This window comes from Gossypium hirsutum, chromosome A04 (assembly GCF_007990345.1).
Source record: "Gossypium hirsutum isolate 1008001.06 chromosome A04, Gossypium_hirsutum_v2.1, whole genome shotgun sequence".
NCBI classification, from domain to species: domain Eukaryota; kingdom Viridiplantae; phylum Streptophyta; class Magnoliopsida; order Malvales; family Malvaceae; genus Gossypium; species Gossypium hirsutum.
This window is the reverse complement of record NC_053427.1, coordinates 80,189,544-80,203,228: the sequence shown is the minus strand read 5'-3', so window position 1 is coordinate 80,203,228 and position 13,685 is coordinate 80,189,544. Positions and strand designations below refer to the sequence as shown.

General features: G+C 30.9%; 1 protein-coding gene across 1 annotated transcript; it reads right to left on the bottom strand.

Moving 5' to 3' along the window:
- Positions 1-5,547: 5,547 nt before the first annotated feature.
- LOC107948976 (IAA-amino acid hydrolase ILR1-like 1) lies at positions 5,548-9,213 on the bottom strand. The gene is made up of 5 exons (XM_016883660.1): positions 8,013-9,213; positions 7,359-7,484; positions 6,360-6,674; positions 6,134-6,262; positions 5,548-6,060 (listed from the first exon to the last, which is right to left on the bottom strand). The coding sequence occupies exons 1-5, from the start codon at positions 8,409-8,411 to the stop codon at positions 5,686-5,688; spliced, it is 1,344 nt and encodes a 447-aa protein (XP_016739149.1). The 5' UTR covers positions 8,412-9,213; the 3' UTR covers positions 5,548-5,685.
- Positions 9,214-13,685: the final 4,472 nt, after the last annotated feature.

Genomic DNA, 13,685 nt, shown 5'->3' with positions numbered 1-13,685 from the left:
TTGAAAACTATAGAATACCTTAGCCTTCAAGACGATAGTGTTTTTGTTAAAATTGGGAATTTAGGGTAGAGGAAATTGTTAGTGAAGTTACCAAAAGGCAACTTGTGATAGTGAATATGATTTTCAAGAAATGCAGTAGGAAGTATAGGGAGGAGAATTATACATAGAAATCAGAGTAGTGCAATGAAAGTGTAGTGGCGAATAACATACCAGTAACAGAAATTTCAGGGAAAATTTTTTTTTTTAAGGAGATGAGAACTGTAACACCCTAAAATATAGGGGGTTAATTGTAAAGAATGACCAAGTAAATGATTAAGCTTGATGTTAAGTGTACTCCCTAAAGGTCCTAGGTTCAAGCCACACTTCTCCTAATTCTTTTCTTTCTTTTTCAGCAACCTATAACCAAAACCATATTTGAATATATATTAAATGGAGTAGAAAATAATCAAGTGCGGGTAGTAGCCCAATGGCTAAGCATCATTTCTTTCTCCCTTGAATACCAAATTCAAGTTATGCCACCCTCCTTCATTATTCTTTTAATTTCAGCAAAAAAGGGGAAATTACCATGCAGTCACCTAAGATTTTCAAACTTTACGTATTTACTCAAATCTTTCCTAATTAGACATGGATTTTAATTTCTTCACTTTCTATTATTCTTTTTATCTTATTTTCCCTTTTCTTTTATCAAACTTTATATCTTTTTGCTGAGAATTATTTTTCTATCTTGACTAAAAATTAATTTTTGTTAACTCGTTTTCTTTACCAGTTTCCTAATTTCCGACAACCACATCATGTATTTTAATCAAAAGTTAGGTAAGTACTCTTGTTTAGATTTGTAAGAACTCGTAAATTCTGAAATAACATCAGATCTAGCTAATCTTTCAATTCAATTAAAGCCCATTACGAATTTTGTCGAAACTCTTGATAATCTTGTTTAAATCTTGGAATTCGTCATTAAATCTTGCGTAAATATCATTTGAAGAACTCAATTTAGGTGATCGGACCAAATCTGAAAGAGAGGGATGTCACTCGATATCCCAGAGACAGGTGTGTATTCTTTTACAAGTAAATCGAGGCAAATCGTACTTCGGGATAGGGCCACACAGGCGTGTAGGCCACCCGTGTCGACCACATGGCCTCTCACACGAACATGTTCCCTTAAAACCCTAAGTTTTTCGATTTTCACACGACCGTGTACCCCCTCCACACGGTCTAGGGCTTTCCACACGGTCCAGCCACACGGCTGTGCGTCACTTATTTTCCATATTTTATAGTTTGGCCCATGTTTTCTAAATTTTACAGATTTGCCCTATTTTTTACATTTTATAGTTTTCCCCCTATTTTTTTAGATTTTTACAATTTTGTCCATGTTTTTCAGATTTTAAAATTTTTCTCTTGTTTTCAAATTTTTTAGTTTTGCTCTTATTTTTTAGATATTACAGTTTCATCCCATTATTTACAAATTTTATAATTTTTCTCAGAATTTTATATTTTGTTCAAATTAGTTCGTAATTGATTCCCGCACTATTTAATGTTTAATTTTTATTCAATTAAGCCTCTAAAAATACAATTAATTCTAGAATAAATGATCTAATTGACTGAATTAATATTATATTTTCATAAATTGTGAATAATACATATGTCTATTGTATCTGTATTTGTGATTGTACATACAACATGTCTTATGTTACCGTTAAAATGAACACTTAATAAGCATGACTTTTGCTACAAAGTTGATCTGTTATAAGCATTTTATTTGCTACTATATTGAACTATTATAGGATATTCATTGCTATCGTATTGTTCTGTTAAAAGCATAATTAAATGCTACAGTATTGATCCATTTTGAGCTTGTCCTATTGCATTGCATGGGGTGGGACGATATATACGGAGAAAGAAATGACAATTTATTTGTAAATTTGATGTGCACCCACAACCCAGTGGTAGGTTTCATCTGCGAATTTTTGTTTAGTATCCACAGCCTAGTGGCAGATTTTATCTGCGATATTTTGTTGCGTACCCACAGCTGAGTTGCAGGTTTCATCTGCTAATTTTGTTGCGTATCCACATTCCAGTGGTAGACTTTATCTACAAAACCAACGGTGGTTAAACCACAACTCGGTATGTAGGTGGTTGAAGTTCAGGGGAACTCCCATTGTGGTGTGTAGCGGTGGTGTAGGAACTTTTTTGTTAAACCGAAACTGTATGGCATTAATAAAGCATGTGCATACAAATTGGACTTACTGAGATGACATTTATATTTATATGTATACATTGTGGAAGTGGTTTGAAATATCGATATTTTGAAATTGTTATTGTGTTTTGTTCTATGCGTTTTGTTTCTATATATTTAAGCATTTGAATTGGTTTACTTGTGATGAAACTCACATTGAGCTTCATAGCTCACTCCCTATTTTTTCCATCTCTATAAATAGCCCACCAAAGGTAGGACTCGGACGCGACATATGGACGGCTCAGAAACATTTTATTTTTATCAAAGTATTGTTAGGCTTGTTTTTATAATTCCTGTTATTTCGAAACTGTACAGTATTATTTATTTTGTGGCATAGGACTCATATGTAGGGTTCATTTAGCATACATAACATTCAACTTAATTTTAAAATAAGATTTTTTTTAATTAAGACATGAAATATAGTTTTATTAAAACCAAGTAAAAAATCACTTTTCCGCGGCTAGATTGTAGACAAATTTTGAGTAATAAAAAATGGAAAATTAACTAAGCTTCCTTAAAAGTAGTCACCACTACTTAGGAAAGTTAAATTAAATTGGTTTTTGATAACTTGTGAGTTTTTTTTGAAAATAGAATAAGTTTTCTTCCAAAATAAATAAATATTTTAAATTAACTGTTTTATAAATCCCGGTCGTACTAGGTCATCTTGATAGCCGATGTACCCTTCCGAATTTGGGTCTAAACATCTAGGCCAGGTTGGGAATGTTAGACCTTCATAATTTTTGGTATCCTCTCATAACTTTTGGTACCCCTTCATAATTATTTGTAGCCTCTAATTTTTGGTGTTCTCTCATAATTTTTTGTATGCCCTCAAAATTTTGGATATCCTTTCAAAATTAAGTTTTGACAAGAGGAATTAATTTTTAGTATAAAGGTTTATTTTTGCATACTTATAATTTTTTTTATATATACTAATAAATTTAAAATTAAATAAAAATTAAATAAATAAAATAAAATTTATAAGACAAACCAATATTTGATAGTCTCCCAGAACTTTTGATAATCCCTCAATTTTTTGATTGATCTAATTATATTTGTTTCATTTATTTAATTTTTCAGAATTTTAAAAATTCTCATTATATATAATTTATTCCATACCAAATATTAGCAAGAAAAAAAATAAGTTAAAACTTACCAATTTTTTTCTATTACAAAATGTTAATCAAATTACTTATTCCTCAGAAATTATATATTTTTTTACTCAAAAATTATATTTCTTATTTCAAATCCTCATTTTGAAATCATACAAAAAAATTTTAAGACCATACCAAAAATTATGAGGAAGTATCAAAATTGTTGAGAAAGTACCAAAATTTCTAAGGGAACACCAAAAATATGAGAGAACACAAAAAATTATAAGTAAATACCAAAAAATATGAGGAAGTCTCAAAAATTACGAGAGAATACCAAATAACATGAGGGGATACCAAAAATTAGGAAGTACTAAGAAAAATTAGGAAATATAAAAAATTCTAAGTACTAAAAAAATATGAAGGGATATAAAAAATTATTAGAATTTACCAAAAATTATGAAAGCTTGAGGGACTTAAAAAATATATTAAGATGTACCAAAAATTATTAACAAATACTATATATATATAAGGAAGTTCAAAAAAGTGCAAGGGGATACCAAAAATTGTGAGGTATACCAATTTTTTGTTTGTCTTAGTAAATTTTTTTCGTTTATTTAATTTTTCACATTTTTTAAAAATTTATCATGAATTATAATTTTTTAGTATCAAATTTTAGCATAAAAAATTATAATTTAACAGTTACAATTTTTTTCCATTACAAAAATCCACTGAAATTTCATAATATTTAAAAATTACATTTTTTATTTACTCTAAAATTATATCTCATGTCAGATCCTCTTTTCAAAATAATACCAAAAATCATGTGGAAGTTCACAAAAAAAATATGAGAGAATATCAAAAATTTAGAGGAAGTACCAAAAATTTTGAGTGAACCTGAAAAAACATGTGGGGTTACAAAAAATTTTGAGGGAATGCAAACAAAGTATGAGAGAATACTAAAAATTATGATGGGATACCAAGTTTGGTTCGTCTTGATAAATTATTTATTTTTTTAAAGTTATCATCAAATATATTATTTTCTTTACCAAATTTTGTCAAAAATATAATAATTTAAAATTTATTAATTGTTTTCATTACAAAATCTCATTAGAATCTCTTAATATTTAAAAAATAATATTTTTTTATTCTAAAATTTTATTTTGTACCGAATCCTGATTCTGAAACCATACAAAAAAAATTTTGAGAGAATACCCAAAATTATAAGGGTATACCAAAAAAATTCTAAAAAGTATAAAAATTTATATGAAAGAACAAAAAAAATATTACGAGAGTATACTAAAAAAATATGAGACAATAATAAAAATTAGGAAGGATCCAAAAATTATAAATAAATAAATAAATATATCAATTATTATGAAAATTATAAAAAAATAAATATATGAGAATGTATGAATTATTAATTTGAAACATGTTGAAAATATTTTTTTAAATTTTTTTTAACAACCTCACAACAGATCCCACTTATATGCAGGTTTGTTTCCAACGGACTTGTTTTTTTCTTGATGATATAAGTGGGGTTTTTTACTTTAGCATTTTGGCATGTTTTATAACCATGCGATATTAAGCCAACAATTTGTCTATTAGTTGAAAATACTATCTACGTACAAAGTATGACCCAATGGACATGTTGTATGGCAATAGCCTTTATATGAATCTACGTACAAAGTAGAACCCAACGGACAATTATTGGAATTACTATTAACTCCCAAAATTATTAACATAATTAAATCCCAACAAACTATTAAATATTAATTTTATAATAAATTTAAATCAATTAAATATTGTATTTTAAAATTAAGAAATTTGATTTTATCTATTTTGATAATAACTTAAAATGTACAAATAATTTTAACCTAAAATAATTCGATTCAATATAAATTGTGTATTAAATTGAATTTATATGACTCAACATGAAATACTTGAAATAATTTCACTCTCAAACTCGAAATTGATCCAACTTGAAATAACTAAAATTTTAAAACCCAAATTAATCGAATCTAGATTGACTCTGATTCAAAATTAACCAAATAGACCGTTGTGTCTAAACATATTCATATCAAAGATGTTTGTTGTAGGAGTTAATAGATATAATAATTATAATTGTGAGCGGTGAATATCGGGAAAGATAAGAGATTATGTTACTTTTTCGTCCATTAATACTAAATACAATGATGATTACCATTTAAATCTGTGAGACTCGTGTAAGATTAAAATCAACTTATGAATGACATTGGATATTAATACATAGTGAAGTACAACCAAGATAAGAGACGAAACTATAAAATAGCAATCATATCATTATCATTGTACGGCAATCTCTATTTACATTTCTGGCAGTAGTCAAACTGAACTTGTATAATTTGAGAGAAATGAATGTGCAAATGCTGCATGAATTGCCGCCCCAATGGGAAACACATCTTCATCAATGGTGAAATAAGAACTATGTGGAGGATGTATGGCTCCAATTTTCTCATTGCGAATTCCTAAGAAAAGGAATGTTCCAGGAACCTTGTCTAAGTAGAAAGCAAAGTCTTCGCTCCCCATAAACATAGGAGCTACTTTTGTGTTTTCTTCTCCTACTATCTCCCTCGATACGCGCACTACATGTTCGAACACCTTTTCATCATTGACGGTGGGAGGAATTGTAGGGTGATCTTTTCCCGAGAATTCGATCGCAGCCGAGCACCGATGTACAGCTACTTGAGCTTTAATTACCTGATAACAGCAAGTCCATGAATATTTACATCAAATTTATTAATGATTCAAATTCCATACGCATTGTTGTCACCTCTTCTATTCTCTCCCTAAGTGCATTGAATCTCGTCGTACTGAAAGCTCTAAAAGTTCCTGCTATTGTCACTGAGTCTGGGATTACATTGATTGCAGTTCCACCTTGAATAATAGACACTGAGACCACCTGCAGTATGCAATAAATTACATAAAATCCAATGTCAGGCCAAGGATCATTTATTTGATTAGCTGTCTCTGGACGTTGTACGTAGAAATAGGTATACCTGAGAATCCAAAGGATCAGTTTCCCTTGAAACTATATTTTGTAGACTTATTATCGCTGTGGAAGCTGCCAAAATTGGATCAATGGCGAGATGGGGAATTGCAGCATGGTCTCCTTTGCCGCTAATTGTGGCTTTAAAGCTCCCACAGCCAGCTAGAAATCCTTTAGCTCGTGTGGCAACCACACCTGCGGGATATTCATGCACCAGATGCAACCCAAAAATGGCCTCTACCTTTTCAAGCACTGACTCTTCGATCATTTGTTTGGCTCCTTCACCGCGTTCCTCAGCTGGTTGAAATATTAGAATTACAGTTCCCTGTAATTTATAGATTGTAATTCCTTTCCTTTCTTAATTTTGAAATTTCATTTTTAGGTCAAATACTGTGTTACAGATTTAAGGTTAGTTTACTTTACTTTACTGTGTGTTTATCATTACTATTAAAAAATAATTTTAAAAAGATAAAATATCAATTCTAAACATTATATTGTAAAATAAAAGATTTAATTGAATGAATGAAGAAAAGATATTTTCATTAAAAAGCACTTCTTCAAAAGCCAAAACTTAAAAATTTTGAATTTTTAGTTTGATTAAATCTTAGTTTAAAATCAAAATTTAGTTTGAAAAGTTACTTGTTTATATTTCTTTTTGTTTGAAATCAAGGTTTGGCTTGAAGAGTGCTTTTTAACCTCAATGGTAAACAAAAGTTTAATCGTTTTCTCTAATTTACTTAATTTTAACCGAAATGATAGTCGTTAAATTTAATAATTAAAATAGCGACTTTTGTAAGCTAATGAAATATTATATATTAGTATATTTACCAAATAAAATTTTAGAAATAAAAAAAATTTAATCACAGTTTTGTTAGTACTTACGACTTGAATATTAAAATTAAAAGTTACTAAGTCGTAAAGTAAATATAGTGAAGAGAGCACTAGCAAAATTTGACCTTAATAATATTCTTAAAAATTGGAATGGAGTTTTGTCATAATTATGCTTGACCTGTAAAGCGCATCGCAGCTTTTGCAGTATCTTTGCTGCTCCTAGCAACATGGCAACATGGGCATCGTGGGCACAAGCATGCATTTTACCGTCTACGTTGCTTTTATGCTCCCATTCCACCAATTCCTGCATGACATAAAAATAAAATACAAAGGGCAGGGCTTTGATAGTCCGATTCGAAGGCACTCCAATTAATTCCTTTCTAGTAAAGCTGAAAACATGTCAATCTCAAGCCACAAATTTGTTTTTAAACCTTTTTCTTCTTCTTTTTTTCACTGTATAGAAAAGTACGATTTTGCTTTCCTGATCTTCTAGTATAATATAGCCCAGCAGTATTTAGCAAAACAGCGAAAACCTGTGACTATTTACTATATATCATATAATACCATAAAACACTGGTTTCTTTCAAAGGGCTAATGATTATTGGTTGTTTAACAACTAAAATTCTTTTAAAACACTGTTGATCATGGTATTACACCAAGGGAATACCACTCAAGAATCGAATTTCAAACCCCAATGAGTCCATACTTCATGAGTGAACAGTAACATTTTTTTTCCAGGAAACCCTTGTGTTAGATTTTCTTAAAGGAAAGGCAAAAAGTGAAGAAAGTTGAAGAATAATAATAATAAACAAGAAAAGAAAAAAAATCAGACCTGAATAGGTAAAGCATCCATATCAGCTCTGAGAGCAGCAAAGGGAGGAGAACCAGAGCCAATTTTAGCGACAACACCTGTGGTAGCCACAGGCCAACGATAAGGAACACCAAGCAGATCAAGTTCATGCCTAATGAGCTGGCTGGTATCAACTTCTTCATAAGCTAGTTCAGGGTACTGGTGTATCTTCCTCCGTATTCGTTTCATCCAATCCACAGTTTCTAGATCATTAGCCAGGCTAAGTATCTGGTCTTTGATGGAAACGTTTGGACTAGCTGTTGCTGTTGTTGGGGTGAAAGAAGTGAAACAATCTTCATTGCAAGAGAAGCAGAGGGGAGATAGGGTTACGCAGATTAAGAAGATGTGTTGAGGAATGTGCTGCAGGGTCTTCGTGGCCATGGCCGAGGCTAAATTAGGCTGTATACGAGCGAGATAGTGATATATAAAACGGGGTGGGTGGTTAAGAATAGTGGGAATTCATTTGATATTTTTTATAGATTTACTCTTTGACGTATTTACAGTAAATTTATTGTAGATTTTATCTTTTGTAGGCGCTGCATAGTTTCCTTTATTTTAACCTTTTAATGCAATGGGCAAATACCACCCATTTACAGTTTCTTGGAAGGACACTCATTCAGAGTTGGTCGGGCCTTGCGTCACTATCTAATCTAATAAATTTCATATTCTCCACGTTTTCTATTTCCACAAAGTCTGTTAAATTCCCTTTCCCTCCTCTCCTATTTATTTTTCTTTATTGATTGTAAAATTATTACAAAGAAAAAATGGAAAGATACTAGTTACAATGGAAAGCCCATTAGAAAATACAATTAAGAAACACTATGAATGTTTGACAAATTGTCAAGTTATACCATAAAAGAGCAAACTATACTTGCATCAGGCTTCCAGCCACAACCTAAAGGAGATCAAAACAGGACTCAAGCCATACCACGGACAAACCTAACTTGTCAGGAAATAGGCAGACAGCAAACAAAGTGAACAAGCCACCTTGAATCGTTCAGCCTCTTTTTAGGTCATTGCTCCGATGGCATAGAAACAACATTACTGCCATGTAACAACAGATGTGCTAAGAACATATCAACCAAAAACGAGTTGCAAAGGACTTGAAAAAACAAAACGCAAAAGATTTGATAAACACAAGCGTCTATGACTCGAGAAAACCTCCTCAAGGGAGGGTCCAAAGAAAAACCTTGGACACCATTATTTTGCCAAGAAAACATAGTCCTCTTATGCTGGAAAATGAGTGGCCAGCAAAGGAGGACAAAAAAATGGTGGTGGAAGACGAGGTGGAGAAAAAAACAGGAGGGCTTAAGGGAAAGGAAAGAAAGGGTGGGAGGGTGGGTGGGGGTGGGAATTAGGGGTGAGCGATTCAATCAAATCGAGTGAAAAAATTTTGAGTTAATTGAGTTGACGAGACCTATTTTATCATCTTATCTTGATTTGAAATTTCTTTGAATCGAGTCGAGTGAAATGAAATTCGAGTTGAGTTGAATCAAATGAAATTTTTCGAGTTAAATTTAAAAATTAAACATGTCAAATTAAAATATTATTACAATATAATAATTCCATGTTAGAGCATATAAATTTAAAACTATATGTATTTGAAAAAAAATTCAAAACAAAATAATAAGAATAACTCAATTCGATTAACTCAAAATTCAATTTTTTTCGATTTTTAATTGACTCGAGTTTTTCTCACCCTTAGTGGAGACCAAGGAGCAGCACCACCATTTCGGAAAAGTGTTGGTCGGCAAGAGGTGGTTATCTTCTCTTATTATTAACTGTCAAAATATAGAGATGATTTTGAAAGAATAGCTTAAATATAGGTATAAGAACAATTTTAAACCTCAATTTTTACATCTTAAGTCAATTTGGTCATTATTCTTTTTTTTTAAAAACTAAATTTGACCATTAACTTTTTAAAAAGAGTGAAATCGCGTTTTCAATAGAAATACTAATTAAAATATTAATTTTTAATGATATTGGTGTGACAACCTTCGTGACAATCTACGTATACTTTCATGCTACATAACACTATTTGTCTTATATGTCACATCAACAAATAATTTAAAAATTATAAAATATTTAAAGAATAAAAAATTCAAAATTATAAAAAATAAAAACACGTGGATTATTATACGAGTTGTCATGTTTAAAAATTTGATGTTTTAGTTAATATTTATGCTTAAATTTTAATATTTATGAAAAGTTGATGGTCAAATTTAGCTTAATCAAATATAAGAGCTACATCAATAAAAAAATATAAATATTAAGAATTAAATTTATCATTATACTTAAAATATAATATAAAAAATTATATATGTATGTATATGTATCAAAGTTCATATAACCTAGATTATTAAGTTGTTACAATTTATAAAAAAAATTAATTTATATTTCATACTTTTATTAATATGTAAATCTATATTAGCAACGTTTTGATCTAGATACATGATTTTGGGGGCTAGTTATAAGTAGAAATGACAAAATCCAAGTCACCTCACTAACACTAATCCATTCTAAAGGAGATTTAAAGAGAAAGAAAATTGGATCCACACGGTTAAGCTGGACATAAATGCTTGCTTCGCTTTGTCACATTTCAACTTTTAAAATTACTATTTTACCTATTCTATTTTTCTGCGTATTTTTTATTTTATATTCTTAGTATATATACTAAAATCATAGGTACGTTTGTTAACCTGAACCGGTTGCTAAACCTACAAAGTGCAAAAGACCAAGTAACAAAGCATGAGTAAAAAACTATGATAAGCACAATGGACAAAGGGAAAAGTAAAGTTTTTTTACGCAGTTCAATTTCCTTATATTTACGGAGCCTAGCTCAATAAGAAGAATCCACTATTATTGAAGTGAGCAATGCAATCAGGGCTCGAAGAAGTTTTCATTAAGGAAGGCACATCTGAACAGTTTTCAGCCTTTACGAAGAATATGCTGGAGAAATCTTGATTTAAAAACGATTTTCTTGCACAGCGAAAAATTAAAATTTTAAAAATCGACCCGATTTGTGATATTTATGGCAATAAACCTTAACCAAATTCGTATTTGTGTTTTCGACTTAGTGGACATTCGTTGTTCCCAGCTTTCAACTAAATGATTTTCTTCACTATTCTCGTACCATGAACTACTTCGAGTGTAGGCTCGAACCAATTGAATCGAAACACAAAACTAGAAAAAGTTTTCTCTCCTTTTGGAGTGAAAACGAAAATTTTCTCTTCTTAATAGAAATCGATAAAATTGTTATTCTAGAAAAATATATGTAATAGTTGAGAATAAATTCTCTTAGTTTTTCGACAAAATAACAATATCTCAAAGTTTTGTTAATAGCTATACTGGTGTTATCTATTTATAGGAAGATAAGGTAGAAACGATTGTTGAGCTGTAATGGTTTATTTCAAAAAAAAATAACATCCTATTTAGAATAGGACTAGGGTGGACGGCACACCCTAATATTCCTACAAGGGTTGTCCCCCCTTCAAGTCCATGAGGGGTTTTTGGGCCTCTCTCACATCGAGTCCAGTTACAAGTACTTTCTGGGCCTTTTTTTGACTCGGTACTCTATAATGTGATCCAACCCGATTTAGTTTTTCTATTTCCCAAAATAAACTTTAATATTTATATATAAAACAATTTTCTCATCCCTATTTTACCCCAAAAAAATTTTGACGATTTTACACCTAGTAAAATTTCAAGAAAATTATTCAATATTTCACAACTCAACATGTTCACAATGACCAAATGATTTATTTTCATTTGTGGGCTTCAAAACAGTCCAAAAATATAAACTTATTCTTCCTATAATTTTTTAAGTAATCCATAAAGGTTGCAAATGGACCATTTTCATTTCCATTTTTTGGAAACCTACATTTATTTCCAAATGATTCCATTTCTCTATTTCAAAAAAAACCATAATCATTCATGAAAGTTTCTCATTTCTCTTTTCCTATTCATTCTTTCTTTTTTGTTCAAACATGCAATTCATTTCTAGTTTCAACGGGCTAGAAGAGGGACCAATTGAACTGTAGTTGAGGTTCAAATGATTTATAATTAAGTTCCAACTTTTCGCCTATTAATTATAAACTCATTTAGTCACGAAGTCATTCCACTATAGTATCGTGACTGAGCTCTCCCCAGCAACATACCATTACGAAAGCAACTACTCAATGCTCATCCAATGATCTTGTCATAAGTGTGTTACCCTCAAAGGATATCCTTGATCTTTTTGGGATAATATCTTTTCTCCTAATATGATCCTATTTTGTCTCATGGTAACCATTACATCTTCATTCATTAAAAATCAATCACCATCAAACAATGATCAAGTCATCTATCACAAAGACGGACGACCCGTGGTCACCTTTACTTTTCATAACCATGTAATAGCAATGAGAGGATATCATTTACCCATGTTTTGAGCCATGAATTTCACTGTTGTGAATGACACTACATACTACAGAAATTGTACACCCAAGCACCAGCTTTTAGTTCCTTATCTATTTGAAGTCAGACTTTTACTTACATCAAAGTGTACGAGTCGTGCATACATAGTTTGTCATCCTCTCAGGATTTAAGTATGTCACCTTATGAACGTCACAAGTGAATAAATCCATAAATGGGTTTAAGATCTATTCTGCTTAGGTTATGTCTGTTGTACTGTCAGTCTAGTCATTCACATCCATATCTTTATCTTCTCGGAGTGATCCGCTCCAATACCCAAGACAAGGCATCTCTCCAATTGGATTTGATAGATGACATATTAGTTTTTTAATCTGTTTTCTCATTTTTTATTAGACTAAGGACATGTTTAGGTTTGTCTACTAATACAAGTTGTATTTATGTACTACGACCCAACCACGTAATATTGTTAATATTAGTTAAGCATTTAGACAACCAATAAGCAACATTGGCTTTCATTTTGCTTTACGTTCAAAAACCATTTGAGGATAATAATACAAATTATATTAATCATAATCAATGAATATTTTTTATTAACTAATCTGTTCGAAAAATTACAAGTGTATATTGACAAAAATACAAACTTAGACACCAGATCTAATAGTCTCCCACTTGCCCTAGCGAAGTAGATGAGTCATGTTTCACATTCTTGTGCCCTTCTATATGTTTCCCAAAGAGCTCTCTGGCTATAAGAGTCTTGGCTAAAAAAATCCCCAGGTTTTGTCCTCATATGCGTATTTTGACTACGCCTACCATTATGTCAAACATTACTATCTCCCTTATGTGTTTTATTCTTATATGGTTTATTTGATTTTAGCTATATCCATATTGTTACATTGCCATAGTTTTTTTCCATACCTCATATCCAGCCCTCCATAGTGAAGTTAGCAATGCAACATTGCTTGATACTTATTCACACTATGGACTTACCATCTAGGAAAGAAACAGCTCGATATCGAATTTCTCGAATCCCAGCATGTTTGGAAGTCTGAATTAGTATATCCAATAGGACTAAGATCCCCTCCAGAATATACAAGAATATAATCCCTTGTTCTCCGTAAATACTTGAGTATATCCTTGACTGTTTGCTAGTGCATTGGTCCTGGATTCGTCTGATATGGAGTTACCAACTCCATTGCAAAACAGATATCTGAGCGTGTGCATAACATAGCATACATAAGAATT

Bases quoted from the DNA above. Each gene is read 5' to 3' on its own strand.
- LOC107948976 (XM_016883660.1), bottom strand. From the start codon at position 8,411: ATGGCCACGAAGACCCTGCAGCACATTCCTCAACACATCTTCTTAATC. The intron at 6,263-6,359 runs GTATACCTATTT...TGCATACTGCAG, and splicing joins CTGATCCTTTGGATTCTCAG to GTGGTCTCAGTGTCTATTAT. The intron at 6,061-6,133 runs GTGACAACAATG...TGCTGTTATCAG, and splicing joins TTAGGGAGAGAATAGAAGAG to GTAATTAAAGCTCAAGTAGC.